General features: G+C 38.0%; 1 protein-coding gene across 18 annotated transcripts in view; it reads left to right on the top strand.

Annotated features, from left to right (window-relative positions):
* PLEKHA5 (pleckstrin homology domain containing A5) overlaps window positions 1-23,175 on the top strand; it is a 237,136-nt gene that overhangs the window by 13,774 nt on the left and 200,187 nt on the right. Inside the window, exon 4 of one of the 18 annotated variants that reach the window (XM_019936797.3) lies at window positions 3-4,696. The exons of the other annotated variants lie outside the window; for them this stretch is intronic. Within the exon in view, the coding sequence (XP_019792356.1) occupies window positions 3-27 (25 nt within the window). The 3' untranslated portion in view covers window positions 28-4,696. Of the gene's footprint in view, window positions 1-2; window positions 4,697-23,175 lie in introns of those variants that run through there. 18 annotated transcript variants of the gene reach the window in all.

The raw sequence follows: 23,175 nt of genomic DNA, 5'->3' as shown, positions 1-23,175 counted from the left end.
AGAAGTAAAACATTTGGAAAAAACTGAAGAGTATAAAGAAGGAGAAAATAAAATCACCTGGTCTCATTATGCAGAGAGAATTTCTATTAATATTTCTGTATATATGCAAAAATATTTTTAAAGATTTGGGTCTTATTGCTAGTACTGTGTCGAATGCTGTTTTCATTAAAGTTATATCGTGTGTCCTTATGTCATTATATATTCAATGGAAGATTTTTTAATAACTGATGTTTTATCTTATGAATATATAATAGTTTAATCATCCCTCTATTTTTAGATGGCTATGTTGTTTCCAACTTTTTGCTGTGAGAAAAATCCTCATATAACATATGCATGTCTGTTTCCTAGACTTGGAATTATTGGGATAGGGTATGAGCTTTTTAAAGGGTTCATTACTTAACATTTTGCCAAATTGCCCTCTAAGAGATTTGTACAAAGTTATGTTCTCCCCTTAGTATATGAAGTGTATAAAGGTGCCCCTGTTTCTCCATACCTACAATAAATACTCCAGACAGATGAAATTTGAAGGTAACTGATGGAGAATCTGTGTGGGTTGTCATTAGTGATTCGGAGAGTTTGGAACAGGGATTAGTCTTTATCTGTTGCTACATAACCAACTATACCAAAACTTAGTGGCTTAAAACAACGATTTATAATTTCTCACCTTTCTTTGGGTTGACTGAGCTCAGCTAGGCTGTTCTATTTCCTGTGATATAACTGAGGGCCCTCCTGCAGATACATTCAGCTGCAACTTGGCTGGAATATCCCGTGTCTTCTCTCCTCGTGGCCTCTCATGACTTAGTAGTCTATCTAGAGTTTCTTGCTAACAACGCAGCTGGCTTCTAAGAGGGAACGTTCCAAGAAGACAAGCCCCTGGGTGCAGGCGTTTATCAAACCTCTGCTTGCATTATGCTTGCTCATGTCCTGTTGGTCAAAGCAAGTCACATGACCAAGGCCAAAATCAAAAGTGGGAGAGAACTACACAAGCCTGTGAATACCAGGAGATGTGGTTCATTGCAGACCGTTGATGTAATGGATTACCAGAAATAGTAAATAAGTTTCAACTAGCATTGGAAGTCTGACTGATGAGCAATAGCGCTTTGGAGCACTGTGTTTGGAAAAATTTGGAGATCAACTTCTGGATCAGTAGGAAAGCGTATTGTGACAAGTTAATGACGTTTGCAAGGGCTTAGGTGAGGAGGCTGGTATAATGGTGTATTTACCATCCTTAATTTAATATCTGAATTTATATCATAAAGCCACAAACGTAAACATGAAAGGCAATTCAAGAGCTTACATGTAAGCCCAAATACTTTAAAAACATTGGAGTACTTGAGTAAAGTGAGCCTTAAGCTTTTATTCATCCTGGTTTCGTACTGACAATTAATACAACTGGTAGTATAAGATATCAATAATTGGGCTTCCCTGGTGGTGCAGTGGTTGAGGGTCCGCCTGCCGATGCAGGGGACACGGGTTCCTGCCCCGGTCCGGGAAGATCCCACATGCCGCGGAGCGGCTAGGCCCATGAGCCATGGCCGCTGAACCTGTGCGTCCGGAGCCTGTGCTCCGCAACGGGAGAGGCCACAACAGTGAGAGGCCCGTGTACCGCAAAAAAAAAAAAAAAAAGATATCAATAATTGGCATCTTGTGCTCGATTAGTTTGCAAGATACCCGTATTTCACACCAGGACTGCTCTTTCCCATTGCTGAGTGAAAAAGCTGTAGCAGGGTTCATAGATGAGGAGCAAGTACCTATACTAGTGCCCAAGGTCAGAGTATGGGTGGGTGGATGGCTAGATGGATGGAGACATAATCTCACATATATATGTATTTGCATGTGTGAGTGTGTGATTTTAAGAGCTTGACTGAGTTGTGAACTTGACGCTTGGATTTACTCATGTGATTTAACCAGTATTATCAGTGGCAGTATTTAAGAGTAGGCACTGTGGCCTATGCCAATGGTCCCCAGCCTCTTTGGCACTAGGGACCGCTTTCATGGAAGACAGTCTTTCCACGGACGGGGTTGGGGTTTGGTTCAGGTGGTAACATGAGCGATGGGGAGTGGCAGGGAGCAATGGGGAGCGATGGGGAGCGGCAAATGAAGCTTCACTCGCTCTCCCGCCGCTCACCTCCTGCTGTGCGGCCCGGTTCCTAACAGGCATTCTGAGGGAGACTTATAGGACAATGTTACTATTCCTCCTGATACAGTAGTGCGGAGTCTCTTTTATGCTTTTCCCTCTCACCCCATACTCTGCTCTCCCAGAGGAGGTTCTGTGCATGTCAGCAGTTTGGTGTGTGTCCTCCTCCCCCTTCTTTGCATACCTATACATTCATTTATTCATTTATTTTTACCAAAATGAGCTTGTCCTATATGTACAATTCTTTGACTTTTCCTTTTTATTTAATACCTTAGATCTTTTCGTATTAGTACTTAGAAATCAACACCGTTCTTTCAGTAGCTACAAAATATTCATTAATTATTTAGCTGGACATTAATTATTTAGTTGGACATTTAGTGTTTTTCCATTTTTTTTTCTCAGTTTCTAAAAATGTTGTCATGAACGTACTTATACATAAACTGTGGCCGTATGCAAATGTTTTTATAAAATAGATGTGGAAATTGCTGAGTTAGGCTGTATACGTATTTTAGCTTTTGATAAACGTAGTAAAATCCTGCTAAACACCATAAATAGGGTCTGAAAATATTGAAGTGATTAAAATGCATAATTATAAGATTAATGAAAAGCAGTATTTTTCATTAAGTTCATGGAGTCACACACAAAAAATAGGAAAGTGGTAGAAAGTGACACATTGTGCAAAACTACATAATGAATCAGAAAGCCCCAAATGAAAACAGGGCATTCACCCCCTAAATTCCTTTTGGAATTGGAGTTGGTCCAACTATTGGAGCCGTTCGACAGTCATGTTCAGATTAATTTGTGGTTTTACTATTTGTGGTTTACAGTTAGGCCAACTTCCAAAAAATCTTTACCATCTTATCCTCACATGATGCAGTGTGTAGGATTATTGTCTCCTGTATCCTTGCCAGCACTTGGTGTTACCAGCCTTAAGTTTTGAGTAATCTAATGGACAAAAATGGTATCTTGTTTGAATTTGCGCATTGTTGGTTTTGGCCATGCTTGTCATCTTTCCCTCTATTTGTTGCCTATTTGAGTCTCTTCTACAAATTGCCTCTTCCATATATTTTCTCTATTTTTCTATTGCTATTTTTCTTAATGATTTATGTCATTATGTACTTTTTTGTATTTTTGATGTCTGAGCCAGTTAGCTTGTTAGAGCTCTCCAAGGTATTTTTGCTGTGCACCCTGATAAGTAGAACGTTTTTGGTTATATACTCTCCTTATATGTCTATTTATTTATAGATTATATATGTGTATTGTTGTCAGTCTGTGTCATACATTTTTTTTTTTTTTTGCGGTATGTGGGCCTCTCACTGTTGTGGCCTCTCCCATTGTGGAGCACAGGCTCCAGACATGCAGGCTCAGCGGCCATGGCTCACGGGCCCAGCCGCTCCGTGACATGTGGGATCTTCCCGGACCGGGGCACGAACCCGTGTCGCCTGCATCGGCAGGCGGACTCTCAACCATTGCGCCACCGGGGAAGCCCCTGTGTCTTACATCTTAGTAAAGCTTATTTTTTCCCTGTTTTATTGTGTTTTAAAAATAAGTGTAAATAGGGGTGCTACAGCAAAGGAAACTATAAACAAGACCAAAAGACAACCCTCAGAATGGGAGAAAATATTTGCAAATGAAGCAACTGACAAAGGATTAATCTCCAAAATGTATAAGCAGCTCATGCAGCTCAATAACAAAAAAACAAACAACCCAATCCAAAAATGGGCAGAAGACCTAAATAGACATTTCTCCAAAGAAGATATACAGACTGCCAACAAACACATGAAAGAATGCTCAACATCATTAATCATTAGAGAAATGCAAATCAAAACTACAATGAGATATCATCTCACACCAGTCAGAATGGCCACCATCAAAAAATCTAGAAACAATAAATGCTGGAGAGGGTGTGGAGAAAAGGGAACCCTCTTGCACTGCTGGTGGGAATGTGAATTGGTATAGCCACTATGGAGGACAGTATGGAGGTTCCTTAAAAAACTACAAATAGAAATACCACATGACCCAGCAATCCCACTACTGGGCATATACCCTGAGAAAAGCATAATTCAAAAAGAGTCATGTACCAAAATATTCATTGCAGCTCTATTTACAATAGCCAGGACATGGAAGCAACCCAAATGTCCATCAACAGATGAATGGATAAAGAAGATGTGGCACATATATACAATGGAATATTACTCAGCCATAAAAAGAAACAAAACTGAGTTATTTGTAGTGAGGTTGATGGACCTAGAGTCTGTCATACAGAGTGAAGTAAGTCAGAAAGAGAAAGACAAACACCGTATGCTGACACATATATATGGAATTTAAGAAAAAAAAGTGTCACGAAGAACCTAGGGGTAAGACAGGAATAAAGACACAGACCTACTAGAGAATGGACTTGAGGATGTGGGGAGGGGGACGGGTAAGCTGTGACAAAGTGAGAGAGTGGCATGGACATATATACACTACAAAACGTAAAATAGATAGCTAGTGGGAAGCAGCAGCATAGCACAGGGAGATCAGCTCGTTGTTTTGTGGCCACCTAGAGGGGTGGGATAGGGAGGGTGGGAGGGAGGGAGACGCAAGAGGGAAGAGATATGGGAACATATGTATATGTATAACTGATTCACTTTGTTATAAAGCAGAAACTAACACACCATTGGAAAGCAATTATACTGCAATGAAGATGTTAAAAAAAAGGTGTTGATATTATTTAGTCTTTGTTTAAACTTGGAATTCTGTAAAAAAATTCTACATATTTCATGATTCATTTTATTCTACTACTGTAATTTGAGATTTAAAAATTTTCTTTATTATAAATGGTGACTGAGTGATTTTGTAGAAATTATTCTTTTAAACTTCTTCCTAGATGTAAAAGAAAAAAAAAAACCAAAACCAACTTATTTCACTGTGAATCTTCAGTCTTTTGGTATGATTTCCTTTATTTGTAAATAACCTCTCATTAAATATTATTCCAAAAAAAAAAAAAAACAAATGGGGTGCTAACCTGTCCACAGCCCAGTGTAGAGTCTAGTGTGCATTCACCTAGGAAATCAGGACTTGTGAGCGAAATATGATTTAGGCCCTTTACAGGCCAGTTAGGTTGGCCAAGAAGAGCATGCTCTCTGTTCTGTGACCACACTGTGCATATCTGTAAGCCCCTGGCCACTGAGTACTCTGGTGAAGTGGAAAGTAGCCAAGGGTCAAACCTTGGCTCTGTTACCTTTATTAACCACACAGCTTGGAGAAAATTGCTTACTCTCACTAAGAACCAGTTTCTTCATGTGTAAAATGGAGAGGGTAGTCCTTGTCTTGCCTACTTTATAGGCTTATGATGTGAGTTAATCTATGTGAATAAACTTTGAAAAACTGTAAAACATGGGGTACATATGAAATACCTGGGTACTTATTTTGCAAGGTCATAACATTGCGTATATAAGACAACATACTTCAGGATCATTTATGCAGGAAAACAGTTGAAAATGGCTGGCCTACTAATTGTGGTTCAGAAATATTTAAAGTCTTCATCGTGTGCAGATTTTAAACCTCTTGAAGGTAGAAACTATTACACATGATGGTCAATAAGTTTTGTTGTTGATGGTGTATGTACATTTAATAATATACATATTTGGTTTTTAAAATGGTTTCTATTTAAGAAAGCCCTGTGATTTAGGAATTAGAAATCAGCTTATTTGTGAAATACCCAGTGACACTAAGGAAGACTTTCTTGAAAGAGTAAAGTAGCTGTTGTCCAGGGCTGCAGAGAAAAGACAGGGCCTGGCATGAATATATTCTCCAAGATAGTGAAGAACTCAAGGCATTGTAATGGTAGGGTCTCTCATATAAGCAGTGGAACTGAATTATGAGGAAGGCGGTGTATGATACAGCGTACCCAGGAGTGGTGATGAAAAGGCAGTTTTGAACATGGATAATGCTGTTTTTAAGAAATGTGTTTTATAATTTTTTAAAAAAATAAATGAATTTAACTGTAAAATAAATTATTATTGTCTGTAGAAGATAGTGGATGGAGGGAGGAGAAATAAAAGAACTGAACCCCTTGTCATTAATAAAAAAGAATAAGAAAATTGGGATTGCATATTTTACAATATTTTACAAGTATTGACACTCAGGCTCTGTAACGGTGCTGGAAAACAGGCGCTCTCAGGCCCGTGCTGCTGGCTGGCCAGGCCGGCCCATGACCAGTAGTGGCCTGAGTAGGCTGGGACTGAGCTGTGGGCAGTGGGCCAGGCGAGGTCACATTCCTTCTGAATACTCTCCCCTCCTTCCCTCTCCTTTGATTCTCAGAACAACCCCATGGGGTAGAAAGCAGGACAGGCCTAGTCCAGTTCAACTCACTAAACCTTTTATGCTCACCCAGATGAGTGGGAAGGGGTGGTGGCATGCTTACTTATTATATCTACTTTCAAAAACTTATTTAAAACTCTTGGAGGGGTAGAAGACAGTGTGCAAAAAACAAACGAAATCCTTTGTATATTTGGAAGAATAGATGTATTTCTCAGAAATAGTTCACACTGAGGAATTTCTGTATTTCAGAAAAGAATGATAAAAGGACTTTTTTTTTTCTTACACAGAGGAATTCCATGTCCATTTTGAACATTTACCTAATAATCTAGATTTCTACTATGTCAAGTCAGGCCCCCACCCCCCACCCCCTTTATTCTTTTTTTTTTTTTTTAAAGAAGATGTTGGGGGTAGGAGTTTATTTATTTATTTATTTATTTATTTATTTATTTATTTATTTATTTTTGCTGTGTTGCGTCTTCGTTTCTGTGCGAGGGCTTTCTCTAGTTGTGGCAAGCGGGGGTCACTCTTCATCGCGGTGCGCGGGCCTCTCACTATGGTGGCCTCTCTTGTTGCGGAGCACAGGCTCCAGACGCGCAGGCTCAGTAGTCGTGGCTCATGGGCCCAGTTGCTCCGCGCCATGTGGGATCCTCCCAGACCAGGGCTCGAACCCGTGTCCCCTGCATTAGCAGGTAGATTCTCACCACCAGGGAAGCCCCTCCCTTTATTCTTATGTGAATGATTTTCAGTCCAGCTGCTGTTCCTTTCTCAGTGGAGCTGCAAAAGAAACTCTGAATTGGAAACAGGCAGTATTATTGGTAAGAGAAATAAAATCTTTTGATGGGGTTCTACGTCCTTTCTGTATCTACCCAGCCTGCTATTAAAGCCTTCTTGCAGAATACCCTGAGATTAAAATATTTCACAATTTTTGGCTTCAATTCCTCAAAAACATTACAGGAGAAATGTAATAGATTATTCAAGTTGAATAGATATGATTAATCTTGCTGTGTCAGTTACTGCTGTATAACAAACCGTCCTCACACTCCAAGGCTTAAGATAATCACTGTATATTACTGAGCACAGGTCCCTGGGTTGGCTGGGCAATTCCTCTAGTTTCTGTTGCATTTATTCTTGTCTGAGATCAGCTGTGGGTCAAGCAGGAGGCTCTGCTGATCTTGGCTGGTCTAAGATGGTCTTTTCTGAGATGGTGGGAATGACTGGGCTCTCTTCCATGGTCTCATTCCCAGTAGGCTTGCCCAGGCTTGCTCTTGTGGTGAAGGCAGGTGTCCAAGCAAGTGAGCCTTAGTGCTCCAGGTCTCTTGAGGCCTGGGCTCAGAATTGGGGCAGTGTCATGCACTGCTTTCCATTGGCCAAAGAAAGTCTCAAGGCCAGCTTGAATTCAAGGAGTGGAGAGATAGACTCCGTCTTTTGAGGGAGGTTGGAAAATCACATTGCAAATGCTGTCAGAATGGCCATCATTAAAAAGTCTACAAATAACAGATGCTGGAGAGGGTGTGGAGAAAAGGGAACCCTCCCACACTGTTGGTGGGAATGTAAGTTGGTGCAGCCACTGTGGAAAACAGTGTGGAGGTTCCTCAGAAAACTAAAAGTAGACCTACCATATGATCCAGCAATCCCACTCCTGGGCATATATCCAGACAAAACTATAATTCAAAAATACATGCACCCAATGTTCGTAGCAGCACTATTCACAATAGCCAAGACATGGAAACAACCTAAATGTCCATTGACAGACAAATAGATAAAGAAGCTGTGGTATATATATACAATAAACTACTACTCAGCCATAAAGAAAGAATGAAGTAATGCCATTTGCAGCAACATGGATGCAACTAGAGATTATCATACTAAGTAAATCAGAAAGAGAAAGATAAATGCCATATGATATCACTTATATGTAGAACCTAAAATATGACACAAGTGAACCTATCTATGACAGAACCATGGACATAGGGAATAGACTGGTGGTTGCCCAGAGGTGGAGGGGTTGCGGGGGGAGAGGGATGGAGTGGGAGTTTGGGATTAGCACATGCAAACTGGTATATATGGAATGGATAAACAACAAGGTCCTACTGTATAGCACAGGAAACTATATTCAGTATCCTGTGATAGGGCTTCCCTGGTGGCGCAGTGGTTGAGAGTCCGCCTGCCGATGCAGGGGACACAGGTTCGTGCCCTGGTCCGGGAAGATCCCACATGCTGCGGAGCGGCTAGGCCCGTGAGCCATGGCCACTGAGCTGCGCGTCCGGAGCCTCTGCTCTGCAACGGGAGAGGCCGCAACAGTGAGAGGCCCGCGTACCACACACAAAATATATATATATATATATATATATATATATATATATATATATATATATATATATATATATATATATCTCCTGTGATAAACTATAATGGAAAAGAATATGAAAAAGAATGTATATATGTATAACTGAGTCACTTTGCTGTACAGCAGTAATTAACACAACATTGTAAATCAACTATACTTTAATAAAAAAATTAACAAACAGACAAGAAAAACAAAAGTTGTGGATATAGGGAGAGGTGGAAAGTTGGAACCTTTTTGTAATCTGTATAGAACATGTGCCCCTAAATTTACTGAACCCATTTGAAGTTCATGGTTCCTCTGTCTCAAATAGGGGATTACACTTGATCCTGGTCACGCTGCTGATCATGCACTTCAGCTATGTAGAAAATTAAGTGGACCTGTGTGTATAAGTCTCTTCTTTATTAAATCAGTTAGTTCCTAACTCCTGTAGAGCAGGGTTATTTTTTTTTCCCCCCTTTCATGATGTGTTTAGTTGGTTTGATAGTCTCCCTGGGCTTTGTCATTTTAAGGTTCAGAATGGGTCCTAGTGCCTCAGTTGTGGGGTGTGGAGAAGATATTGTAGGTTTCAGTGTATTTAAGAAAGCTCTCAAGTATATAACCTCCCTTGTCCTACCATACCCAGAATCCATCGACCAGGCACTTGCTGTCATATTACCTCCCATGTTATTTTCCTCCTGGTACTTAGCACTGGCTCAAATTCTTGTTCATATACTTTTTGGTTATTTGTCTCCCCTCACTGAGCTATCAGCTTCCCAAGAGCAGGGACTTCCTCTGACCTGTTCACTACTGAATTCCCAGAGCTTAGAAGAGTGCCTTCCTCTCCTTAGGAGATGCTCAATAGAGATTTGTTGAATATTTATAATAAAAATTTTGTGATTAAGCAAGTCCGCAGCTTATTAAAACACAGCGTGTTATGTACTATGTCCCTGGTACATTGTAGACACTCATTAAGTGTTTATGGAACCTTTAGGGAGGGTCGTGGGCAGTGGGAGCTCAGAGAAAATGAAGAGTTGGAGCCACCAAGGGTTTTTCCAGATGAATGCGATGAAAGTCAGATGAGCAGGAGAGTTTAGAGTATGGTAGATTTGTTGAAATGTTAGACTGTTGGATTTCAGGCTGGGAAGGAAGGAAGTGGAGCAAGAAGGAATCTGAAGAACAGAGATTCTCCCAAGACCAGAGACCGCACAGAGGGAGAGTAGTTAGACGTGCATGCTGGAGGTCGGGGGTTGTGTTGATGCACTACGATCGCTGATGTGCTGGTAATTTCAGATTATGTGCCAGGTTATGGGCACGATGGGGTCCTGGGATTAAGGAAATGAATGGCTCAAGTGGTTGAAGGACCTTGAGGAGGGGGGAATTGACAGCTGTTGTTTGAGAGGGTGCAGCAGGACAGCTGGTGTCCTTAGGGGAAAGTCCTTAACAGCCAAGATATTGGGGGTAATGCTTTGAGGAGAGGTTTGCTAACAACGGAGCACCGCTTCCACAGGAAGTTTCTTTACAAGACAGAGGTGGAGTGGCGGCTAAATCAGGGACAGGCTGAGCAAAGCCTGGACAGACCCAGCAAATGGGTCAAGGGATGGATTGGGAAAGGGACTGGAGATGGTATGAACTTGGGCATTGAGAGGCTTGATGGATTTAGTTTCAGTAGAATCTTAGAGAAAAGTGACCCTGGGACTAACCAGACAAGAGGCCGTGACTCATTTGGCCAAGGGTAGTGGTCAGCCTGGAAGTTCTGAGCTCTGCCTGTGTGGAGGGATTTTAGGTGGAACTCATGGGAGTTTACATGAGTTCTAAACAGATGTGTTCTCATTTATTACTTCAGTATTTTCATTGTAGGTTTTTCAGAATATTTTAAGTATCTTTTTAAATTAGAAATGGCATTTTCTAAATGTAAACTATTAAAAAATGTGAAACAATGATATATGCAAATACTAAAGGACAATGATTTAATCAATTTGTGTAGCGCTATTTATCATCTAAAATCCAAGGATTAGGATTTTCAGATTAGTATTTTAATCTATTTTTTGGTCATAAAGTTTTTTACATAGGTATTAATCAAAGTAGATATTTTAAATGTAAATATTTAGTCTCTTTTTGCTGTTAGTCATTTTGAAAGTCCAAACTGTGTGGTGAACCAGAGCAGAATTTCATAATCTTTAAACCACAAAGTTGCCTAATAGGCAACAAAGTAGAAATGACAGTAGTGGAAGATTTTACAAAGTCCCAGAACCACCTGGCAATAATTTTAGGAAAAAACTTTTGACTATAAGCTCATAAATAGGGACTCTGTAACATAAAGAATAATTAATAGTAATTAGTTTCTTGCCTTTGAACCCTTTGGTCAGACTTGTTCCATTGAAACGAGCAAGGCAAGTTAAAATAATCTACAGAATTTAAATTGTCTGCTTGTGCAATACAGGTGAGTTTATATTACACAGCAACAAATTGTCTAAACTGTGGGTTTAGACAATAAACAAATGTTTATTTTAGTACTATTTGTGTCTGATGCTAAGTACTTTTTTAAACTTCTTTTTTGAGTATGTGTTTTATTTTATTATGAAAAATTTGATTCATACCAAATGAGTATAACATTTGTCCGACATAAAGAAAAATACGATGGTTGATCACTGCACCAGATACTCAGCTTTAAAAAGAGAACATGTCTCAGACCTTTGGAGCCCCCTCTTGCCCCTCCTTGATGCCATTTCTCTGTCGTTCCCCCACCCCTTGCCTCCATGGGCAACCACCATCCTGAGTGTTTATAACATTCCAATGGTTTTAAATTTTAACCACATATGTTTGAGTCCATATACAATGCATGGTTTAATTTCCCCAGCTTCTTCTTATAACTTCATAAAAGTGAAGACATTCTGTATGTGATTTGCTTATTTTGTTAAACATAATTATTTGTGAGATTCATCCCAAATTGATGTGGTTCATTTTTATGACTGTGCTCAGTGTATGATTATACTACAGTATAAACATTACCCATTGGTGGACATGTGTTTGCTCTTTTTTTTATGGCTTTATGTGAGCATTATCATATGTCTCCTCATGCACATTTGCAAGTTTCTCTCAAACATATAACTATGAGTATAATCGAGGTGGTAAGGTGCATTTCGACTTCTTTGAATAAATCTAAATTATTTTCCGAAGTGGTTGTACTGTTGTACTCCCTACAGCAGTATATGGGTTCTTATTGCTTCATATCTTTGTCAGCACTTAATATTGTCCAACTTTTACATTTTTGCCAGTCTGGTGGTTGTCAGTGTTTCCTAATTATGGCTTTTACTTTGAATTTCCCAGGTTAATGAAATTAAGCATCTTTTATTAGGTTCATTGTATATTCATGTTTCTTCCTCTGTGACATGTGCTTATATCTTTTGTCTACTTTTCTTTGTGTCTTTTTTCTTTGGATTTTGAGGAATTTTTTTTCTTTATTAAACATAGATAGTAATCTTTTGCAAATCTACTCTTTGGGTTTGTATCTTGCCTTCACTTTTTTTAAACGTTATACTCCCTTTATAGTTATTATAAAATATTGGCTATATCCCCTGTGTTGTACGGTATATCCTTGTAGCTTATTTTTATACATAATAGTTCATATCTCTTAATCTACACGTATCTTGTCCCTCTCCCCTTTCCTCTTACCACTGGTAACTACTAGTTTTTTCTCTATCTCTGAATCTGTTTTCTTTTTTGTTATATTCACTAGTTTGTTTTATTTTTTAGATTCCACATGTAAGTCATATCATACAGTACTTGTCTTTCTGTCTGACTTATTTCACTTAGCATAATACCTTCCAGGTCCATCCATGTTGTTGTAAATGACAGAATTTCATTCTGTTTTTATGGCTGAGTTGCATTCCATTGTGTATGTGTGTGTGTGCGTGTGTGTGTATGTATATAAAATCACATCTTCTTTATCCATTCATCTGTTGATGAACACTTAGGTTGCTTTCATATCTTGGCAGTTGTAAATAATGCTGCTATTGCTGCTATGAACATTGGGGTGCATGTATCTTTTCCAATTAGTGCTTTTGTTGCCTTCACTTTTTTTTTTGATAAATTTATTTATTTTATTTATTTATTTTTGGCTGTGTTGGGTCTTCATCGCTGCGTGCAGGCTTTCTCTAGTTGCGGCAAGTGGGGGCTACTTTTCATTGTGGTGCGTGGGCTTCTCATTGCCATAACTTCTCTTTGCAGAGCACGGGCTCTAGGCGCACGGGCTTTGGTAGTTATGGTGTGTAAGCTCAGTAGTTGTGGCTCGCGGGCTCTAGAGCGCAGGCTCAGTAGTTGTGGCGCACGGGCTTAGTTGCTCCATGGCATGTGGGATCTTCCCAGACCACGGCTCGAACCCATGTCCCCTGCATTGGCAGGCGGATTCTTAACCACTGTGCCACCAGGGAAGCCCTGCCTTCACTTTTTTTAAGGGATCTTTTGATGAATATATAATTGTTTATCAATCTTCTGTAAGTCATGGCAGATTTTTTTCTTTCCAGTCCTTTTATCCTTTTCCATTTTACCCTTTGTATTTCTTTATGTTTCTGGTTAGTACCTCCAGTACAATGATAAGTATTAATAGAAGCAACTACAGCTCTGACTTAAAAATAACTGCTTCTGGGGCTTCCCTGGTGATGCAGTGGTTGAGAGTCCGCCTGCTGATGCAGGGGACGCGGGTTCGTGCCCCGGTCCGGGAAGATCCCACATGCCGCGGAGCGGCTGGGCCCATGAGCCATGGCCGCTGAGCCTGCGCGTCCGGAGCCTGTGCTCCGCAACGGGAGAGGCCACAACAGTGAGACGCCTGCGTACTGCAAAAAAAAACTCCTTCTTATTTTACCATTAAGAATGATATTTAATGAAGATTTTTAGAGGGTATTCTTTCTAGGTTAAGAAAAATCTCTGCTATTCCTAGTTTGGTAAGAACTTTTATTAGGAGTGAGTGTTAAATTTTATCAAATATTTTTTCTGTATCCATTTAGATGAATTTTTTAAAATTTGCTAACTCAGCAAATTACTGTGAATTGTGTTTACTACACTTGTTAATGGTAAGCCAACCTATCATTCTTGGAGTAAACCCAACTTGGTCATGATGTACCTTCTCTTTTACACATTGCTCCATTGGGCCTGTTGATATTTTGTTTAGGACTTTGCCACTTGCGATAATAAGTGAAATTGCCTTGTAAATTCCCTCTCTGTACTGTCATTGTCTGGCTTTGAAATCAAGGTTGTTCTAGCCTCAAAAAATGAGTTGGAAGGTATTCCACTTTTTGTGTCCTGGAAAAGTTTGCGTGAGATTGGAATCAGTTGCTGAGAAAAGTATATTAATAATTTTCAACTGTTGTGTTGACTTTTCATTTTCTCTGTGAAGTTCTGTTTGTTTTTTTTTTAAGTTTTGAAATTACATTATCAGGATGCATTTAAGTGTAGAATTGTTATGTTTTGTTAAGTGTAGACTATGTCATCAGAATGAAGTCAACATTTTATCCTGGGGAGTTGACCTCTACCTCCATTTACACTTATGGTCTTGCCTATTTGTCTGATTTTAATATATCATACCAGCTTTAACAAAATTTTTTTAATCTGGAAATTTAGTTTATATCTGTTGTGATTACTGGTATATTTAAAATTATTTCTGCCTTCTTATTTTGTGCTTTCCTCTTTTATACTTTCTACTTTTGCCTTTTTTTTTTAGAGGGGGGTGTTTAAAAGGGCAATACATATATTGTCTTTTACATTAGACCCAGAATACTCAGTAGTAGATAACAAATTTTCCCCTCAGTAGTTGACTTTACAAGAAAGATAGATTTCAGTATGCACCACAAGTTCAGTAAGAGGTTATTAGAGGAAAAGCCTGGTAAAATCCCTTCATAATTTTGGAAGAAGTTATTCTAAAGAAGAGTACTGATCTTTGTTTAGTGGGAGGAGTTAAATGTTGGTTAAATGCTTTTCCCTTTTTTTTGTTTGTACTTATTGATGGAAGCAGAGTGTTTGGTGTGTTTTTTAGACTTAAACACTAGAATCGTCTGTTAATAGTCTGATATTTATACTGGCTTTCAGTGATTTAAAATAAAATGCCATTTTTTATCAGGACACCAGGCAACATCAAGTGACTTCTGTTCTAAGGTCTGTACTTTGTGGGCACAGAGAAATGATAGGCTTTGTCCTGAGGGGTTCGTATGCCCCAACATTATATATTGATGTTAAATCAATGTCAGGTAAGAGTGAGAAACCCCTTTCTTTGTATGTCAGTATTGGGCTAACCCTCTGGGTTCATACAAGCATGGCTGAAGCATAGAGTGGAAAATGAAGCGAAGAGGGGAGAAGCAGTAAAGGACCAGTCAGAAAAGCAGGAAGGAATACTACTGGAGGTATGCAAGTGGACAGAATTGCCTGTCTTTAAACAGATTATTTTAAAGGTGTGCATAGGAACTCTTGGTACTTATCTGAAAGCTCGTTGTCCCATACTGGGAAGATCTCAGAAGCTCTATGTAAAATAACTGAAGTGTGTTTTTATATTATCAACTTTTTACCTGGTAAGATGGAAGTCCGGACAGTTCTGAACTTGTTTTGATCATGAGATTAAATAAAAATGCTTTTTATTAGATGCTTCTGAATAATGAACCCAACTCCATCTAGTAAGAGAGCCCCTGCCAGGAATGGAAGAAAGCAAGATTCTTTCTTATTAAGTCCTTAAACCTTAGTTTTTCTTCAGGTCCCATTTGTGTACTGTCCTGTTAGTCTTCAGTCAGACATCTGCCTGATTACCGCAGTTTGAGGATCTGTAGATTTTTTAGTAAACTTTGGAATCCCCCGTATCTGGACTTCAGATGTAACCTACTTAGAATCAAGTGGAATATGTTTTCTTCCGCAAAAGAAGGTAACAGTTTAAAAGAGTGAATCATAGTGTTGGGCATACAATATCATTAATCTTTAAAATTTGTTAGTGCTCTGCACACAAGATTGCAAAGGATTCATGTACTTAGGTGACAAGATTCTATCAGAGATAGAATTACTTCTCCTAATCCTCATAATAAATCAAACACATGGGGAAAAATTGTGACAGTTTCTGGCTTCTGTGGCACTGAGTGTGATAACACCTACGGACCCAAATATCCTAATATGCCCTGAAACAACTCACATGGCTCTCTGAAGCTAACTCATCTCTGATTGAAGATCTTTATCTTCAGAGACATTCCTGAAAAGTGTACATTGAATGAACCATCCTCCTCTCTGTAGTAGTTGATACAGGCAGACCCAGGTGTACAGAGAAGGTAATTTTTATAATTAGTACTTTTGTTTGCTTTTTGAGAGGAATATTTGTATTAGGAAGTACTTTCCATTTTAGAATCTTGCTTTTTGAGGTTTCCTATATCAGTTATTGTCTCTCAAGGTTAGTATTCCAGGGACCTCCCTGGCAGCGTGTTCTCTAATTGGCAGAGGGATCAAAAGGTTAGATAGGAGCGTTTCCTTGCTTTGTTTTCTTTCCTTTAGGGAATGGAGCCAAGCCAGTCATTACAACTTCTGTGAAACAGAACAGGAAGTAATTGGAGATTTTTATAGAGCAGTGTGGAAAGCTGGCTCTTTACTTTAGAAAGTTGGTTGTATGGAGTTTCTCAGGTAAAAACCATGTGTTATTGGTGAAACTATATATGACACTGAATTCTTATGTTTCTTTCGGTCTTGGTAAGAAGGCACCCAAAAATCCAGTATGCCATTTAGAGTAAATGCTTCTTGGATCTAAAATGATGACACTGCTGTCAGTTCCTTAAGGTGATCAGCTTCTAAGACTTTTTCTTTTCTTTTTTCTAGCTTTATTGATAAATAATTGACATAGTCTAAGACTTTTTCTTAAAACAGAACTCCCAGCAGTAATATTTTCAATATAGCCTTCTCACACATTTGTTTGATCTGACCTCTGGTTAGGAATTATGGTTCTGTTCCCCTGTTTTACAGAACGTGAAAATTCATGCATTTATTTAAATATTTGAGCCCCTTAATTTCTGTCAAACATTGAGCATCTATTGGGAATAATTAACCAGACAGACTTGGCCGTTACCCTTACATATGTTGTAGTCCAAACACAAAAGCCCTTACATTGGGTTAAATTACAAGTCAGAAGTTTTACGAATTCAAATTAATTTTTAATTTCATGAGAAAAGATGAAATTAACTGAATATGTTACATAATCTGCCAGGCCCTGGGATGCAGAGGTGAAATAGGCAAGGTCTCCAAACTAGAAATTCTCAGAATTTCATAATAGATTTTGATAGTTATTATTTAGTAATGTAATAATATTTATCTAATACCTACTGTTTGCTAGGTATGGTGCCAGATGCTAGGGATAAGACATTGCATGATAATAATGGGAGGGGATATTTTGGTTTGCTTTTTGTTTTTTCAAACTTTGAGAAAACAGTTATTTGAATCAGAGACAACTTTTACTTGTATTTCAACTTTCTGTCTATTTGTTTTATGTAATATCTGCTGTTTATGGAACACTTACTACATCCAGGTACTCTGGTGAGTGTTTTACCTGCCTTACGTCATTTACTGCATACATTTTACGGACCTATCCACCGGTTTTTGAGCATTTATATATTCAGAAACCTTAAAATGAGGACCTCAAACCTTAAAGAACTGGCAGAGTTGGAATTCAAACTTGGGATGGATTGGCAGTTGTGGGGCTGTACCCTACCCAAGAAGATCTTTTAGCAGTTGAGTTTTGTGGTAAAACTTCCATTTACAGTATAAGTAATAGATGATCAGATTAAAATTCACCAGATCAAAAAAGAGGCAGTCGGGGGCTTCCCTGGTGGTGCAGTGGTTGGGAGTCCGCCTGCCGATGCAGGGGACGCGGGTTCGTGACCCGGTCCGGGAGGATCCCACATGCCGCAGAGCAGCTAGGCCCGTGAGCCATGGCTGCTGAGCCTGCGCGTCCGGAGCCTGTGCTCCGCAACGGGAGAGGCCACAACAGTGAGAAGCCCGCGAACGGCAAAAAAAACCCCAAAACAAAACAAAAAAAAAACCGGGACCTTGAAGAATGTCTTTTTTAGTAAAGTTTTGAATTTCTTATAGGTTCTGGGCTTCCATTGACCTTACAGTTCTCCATTTAAGAGACTAACAGAGGGCTTCCCTGGTGGCCCAGTGGTTGAGAGTCCGCCTGCCGATGCAGGGGATGTGGGTTCGTGCCCCGGTCCGGGAAGATCCCACATGTTGCGCAGCGGCTGGGCCCGTGAGCCATGGCCGCTGAGCCTGTGCGTCCGGAGCCTGTGCTCCACAGCGGGAGAGGCCACAACAGTGAGAGGCCCGCGTACTGCAAAAAAAAAAAAAAAAAAAAAAAAAAAGAGACTAACAGAGAGAGTAGTGTCTAAAGTAGCTGTAACGAAGACATTCACCTGCTGTAGTGTTGCCTTGTCTCCATCTGAACATATCCCTGCCTCCCTGATTTCTCTGGCTAGAGTAGAAATCTTGTATCGTTTTTGAAGGGTAGAGAACAGGGCCATTTGCAGTTGTGATCCATGGCATTAAATGACCTGAGTCTGTACTGACTTGCTTTATTATTTCCCTAATTATCTTACCACAGCAAATCAGGTGTGATTTTTAACCTGCCCATCTTTCTTGTATTTTAGGTTACTTGTAAGTGATGAGGCATCTCTTTTGTCATTTCTGATTTTAAATGGCATTAAATTAGAATTAACTCCTGAGTAATTCAACTGATATTGTACAACTTAGAATATAAACCAGACAACAAATTACTGAAGCTAACATTCCAAGTAATCTCTTTTTTAAATTAATCAATCAATCAATCAATTAATTTTGGCTGCGTTGTGTCTTCGTTGCTGTGTGCGGGCTTTCTCTAGTTGCGGTGAACGGGGGCTACTCTTCGTTGCAGTGCATGGGCTTCTCATTGCTGCAACTTCTCTTGTTGCAGAGCACAGGCTCTAGGCGCACAGGTTTCAGTAGTTGTGGCGTGCGGGCTCAGTTGCTCCGTGGCATGTGGGATCTTCCCAGACCAGGGCTCGAACCCATGTCCCCTGCATTGGCAGGTGGATTCTTAACCTCTGTGCAACCAGGGAAATCCCTCCAAGTATTTTCTAGTGTGCCTTTAACTTTTGCTGGGCACAAATGGAAATTCGCAGCCTCTGACTGTCATAAAAAGGGGTTGTTACTGTTTAGTAATACAAATTAAAACACAGCTGGGAATGAAGTAGTTAGCCCAGTCTCACAGACATTAGCCTCCTGTTTATTTCCTCCTGTTTGTATTCCTAGAAGCAAACAGCTGTGCATTCAATTTTATTCTTTAATTCTTTACTTAAAATCTGGATCTCAAAAGAAGCAAACTGGGCATTTAGGCTTAGAAAAATTGCCGTATCTTTTTTAGTTGAAACAATGATTTATCCATAATGTCAAAAATTTTTTGTGAAGTAGATTTACCCACAATTTTACCATCACCCATTTTCATCTAGCTATAGCCATAATCTTTGTATCCTTTAGTAATCTTCTGTTTTCACTAGATGGTTGCTATAACATTTTCTTACACTTCTGTAGAGTCATTAAAATGTTAACCTCTGCATAGTATTCCATTGTTCAACGTTTCATTTAAAACTCTATGCAGTTCACTTAGTTCCAAAATAACATTACTTTCAGTAATGAATAACATCCATTTTAAGCTTACTGTTCAAATGTCTTTTCTGCACATTGTACTAGTTAAATATTAGTCTTCTCTTAAAGCCATTAATGTTGTGCAAATTAGCATAGGTTAAAAGTTTCAGTTCAAAGAAAGTCAGGTATGAGTAAATGAAAACTTTTAATTTGAACAGTTGAAATTACTACTCAAAGTATTTGAAGTATTTCTTGGTCTCAGATCTACGCAAGGCCTTGAGGGATGTGTCAGAGGCCTTGGTGAGTTCACTTTTTATGTAGTGTATATGTAGCAGTGTTCGCAATTTTTGTGTAATTGATAGTAGAAGGCTGTTGATTATAGCAAGTTGATGTGACTCCTTCAGCTGATAGTCTGTCTATAGTGGGATTAAGGTGATTTTACCAATTGGGCATAGTTGGCTTCTGTGATTTGTTTAGTGATAGGTCCCCACATATCTCTTATACATAACATATTATGTATCTGTCATCCATGGACTTATTTTCACTCTGTTAAATCTATTTTTTAGTGTATATTATAAACAACTTTTTGTAATATAGTGCTTTCTTCTAACTTTATTTATTGTATGACATAGAGATATACTATAATCCCAGTGTTGTTCATTTTTTTCAGATAAAGTCCTTGATATTGGACACTTGGATAATCACCTCCTCCCCATTCCTATCATCATTATCATCATTTACCTTGTTTTTGTAGGCCAAATCATAAATTATTCCTTTTCTTTTAAGCCAAAGGATTTATAACTTTAGTTATTATATGGCAGCCAAATGGGGCATAACAATATATTATGTGAAATAAAATTTTGTTTCTGAGTATAAAAGAAATGCTCCTACTGGGAAATATAGAAAATTAATTCCAAAAAAAATACCTATACTCTGCCATCCACATATACAAACTGTTGACATATTTTTAGTTTTCTACTTATACATTTATACACATAAGGGAATTGGGATCATAGTATACACATTCATAACTTGATTCCATTAATATGTCTGCAATTTTTCTATTAAATAAATTGTCTTCTACATCTTTCTAGTAATTACTGGAAAAGCAATACATGCTGATGATAAATTCAGGCAGTTTTTATAAAGGGGCGTAAGAGGACTGAAAAAGTTCCTATGCTTTCAGCCCCACTAGTGACAATTTCTTATTCTATAATGACTACACAGTATTGTATTATATAGGTGTATCATAATATATTTCATTGATTTCCTATTTTCAGTGGTTAGTTTTCTAATCCTTTTTGTTAAAATAATTTAATTCTATGATAAACATCCTTGAACATAAATTCCTTAGGACATTTTGTTTTTAGATAAGTTCACAGTTGTATTGCTGGGTCAATGAGTTTGAATTTTTAATTTTTGACATTTTATAGTAAGGTATTTTTAAATTAAATTTAGTGGGAGGGTGCAAAGTCTTTATAATTTTAATGTTGTCCTAAGAAATAATTTTTTTGCTACTTGAATATTCTATGGCTAAATACTAAAATAAAATCAATAGTAATAATAGTGTTAATAATAATTATAGCTTATATTTATAAAAGAAAGCAGTGAGGTTTTTGCTTTCATTTAAATCAAAGGATTTGTTATAGAAACACATATTAATATTTTATATTAGAAGTGTTCAGAATATTCCCTAAAGAAAGAATATAGGAAAACTTAAGTATTTTTTATGGAATTTTTTTCTTTCACTCTTCAGTTTTACCCTCATGTTTTGAAAGGAAGAGAAAAGCAAAATGTTGTGTGTCTCTCTCTCTCTCTCTCATAGCTTATTTTGAGTTAATCATTGGTTTTTCACTGGGAAAACACTTCAGTAAATGTCATAAAACTTCCATCTGAATTTGCCAAAATATGTTTCTCTGTCTTTCCAAAGATCGAATTGTTAACCTCATTTGTAAGAAAATCCTTAATGTGTTCCGAGCAGACAGTTTCATAGTTAGCTACATATTAAAACACACAGCCGATACGCCTTTCCCACTCTGTGATTCCAATGTGTACCAAAGGTTACTATTTTAAACTCTCAGATTTAACAGATAGGGTCTTGCACAAAGTGAAAGCCAACCTTTTATAGATTCAGAATGGAACCTTTACTTTCTAAAGTGTGTTGGCTACTCTTCCTTCTCTAGGATTAGCAGGTATTGAGATACTGATATGTTGAGAATATGCCAGGGAAACAATTTCTAGGAGCAAAAACTTTTTGGCATTGAAAGAAGAGGATTTACTATAACATATGTGCTTTTGGAAATTAACCAAGATTGAGTTATGTGTGTGCCAGCTTCAAAACAGCACTGAGAATGTACTTTCCTTCAGGGCAAAGGAAAGAAATGTAATCTTGATTATTCAAATTAGATATCCCTTTTAAGAACAGAATGAGTAGATTTTTCTGGGGTCAGAAAGTAGTCTTACTTTTGTTCCCATAATATGAATTTGCACACTTCCATTTAAGTAAATGCCCCCCCCCCAAAAAAAATTAGTCATCTGATGTAAATCAGAGATCTTTTAAAAGCAATTGTACTATGATGCAATCATTTCTGGGAAAGTGCAGGAAGTTCACAATTAGGTTTATTGCTTTAGCAATTGCTTTGTATTTATGTTGAAATGCAAGTTTGTTTTAATATAAAATGGAATTATTATACATTTACCTTAGTTTAATGTTTTTCCTTATTACAGAACTTACATTTAAGTAATTTGAATGAGAGGACAGGTTGCTACTCCAACTTTCAATTTACTCCCACTGGAAAGTTTTTAAACATTAAATTGCTTTACTTAACAAATACTTAGTGAGCTCCTACTATGTGCTAGGCAAGCTCTGATTTTTTTTCTGCCAGCATCTTGGTAGATGATTTTAAAGTGATGACCACTAATTTATGCATTATTCTTCCATAAGAAATGGGTTTCTATTTAATTTTAACTCTCCTTCCATATAAGAGTGTTATATTGAACGTTTTTGGGAAAATGTTTTCTATTGAGGCAAAGAAAATGGGTAAGGTATGGGTAAAACAGATTTTTCTTGAACATGAAATTGCTGGACGTAATTCATCCCTTCCAGTCATTTCCGTGAAGACAATATTTTTTTTTCTTGCAATGTTTTAAGATTTAAAGGAACCAAAATTATAAGGCACCATCTCTATGCACTTTCTAATTCGACCTTTCAGTTTTAGGATATATTCCTTGTCAGATTGCTTTGTGAATTTAAAGAATAAAGCACTTAAACATTTCATCTTGTAAGAATGTAGGCCTTGTGAATAAATATAGATAGAAATTTTGTTCCAAGTATTATATTAGCAAGGTATTGATGAAATAATACTTGAAATTACAGGGGTAAAAACTAGACGGTGTAATTAGACAAGTACTGTAGTAAGTACGGAAGGGTCAGCATTCACAGTTACTTTGGAAAAACATAGCTGGCTTTTTCATTTCCTTCGAGTGTTTACAGTCTTGGTGTGTCATCGCATCCCAGTATTTTCAAGTAGCAGTAGGATGCTGTTACATCACCTTGAGCTTAAAATATTCTTATTTGAACATTAATTGCTAGAATAACAAAATGTTTTTCTAAAGCTATTTTACTCATACATCAGAAGCAAAGAAATTCTAGTTTTATTTTTCTATATGTCTTGTAACTACACAATTTTTGCTTCATCTTTTAAAAGAGTAACATTGTATCATATAAATACTATTCCTCATGTTGATTTTCTGGATAATTGAGAATGTGTTTTGTGTATGA

This window comes from Tursiops truncatus, chromosome 11 (genome assembly GCF_011762595.2).
Source record: "Tursiops truncatus isolate mTurTru1 chromosome 11, mTurTru1.mat.Y, whole genome shotgun sequence".
NCBI classification, from domain to species: domain Eukaryota; kingdom Metazoa; phylum Chordata; class Mammalia; order Artiodactyla; family Delphinidae; genus Tursiops; species Tursiops truncatus.
This window is presented reverse-complemented; position numbering and strand designations above follow the sequence as displayed.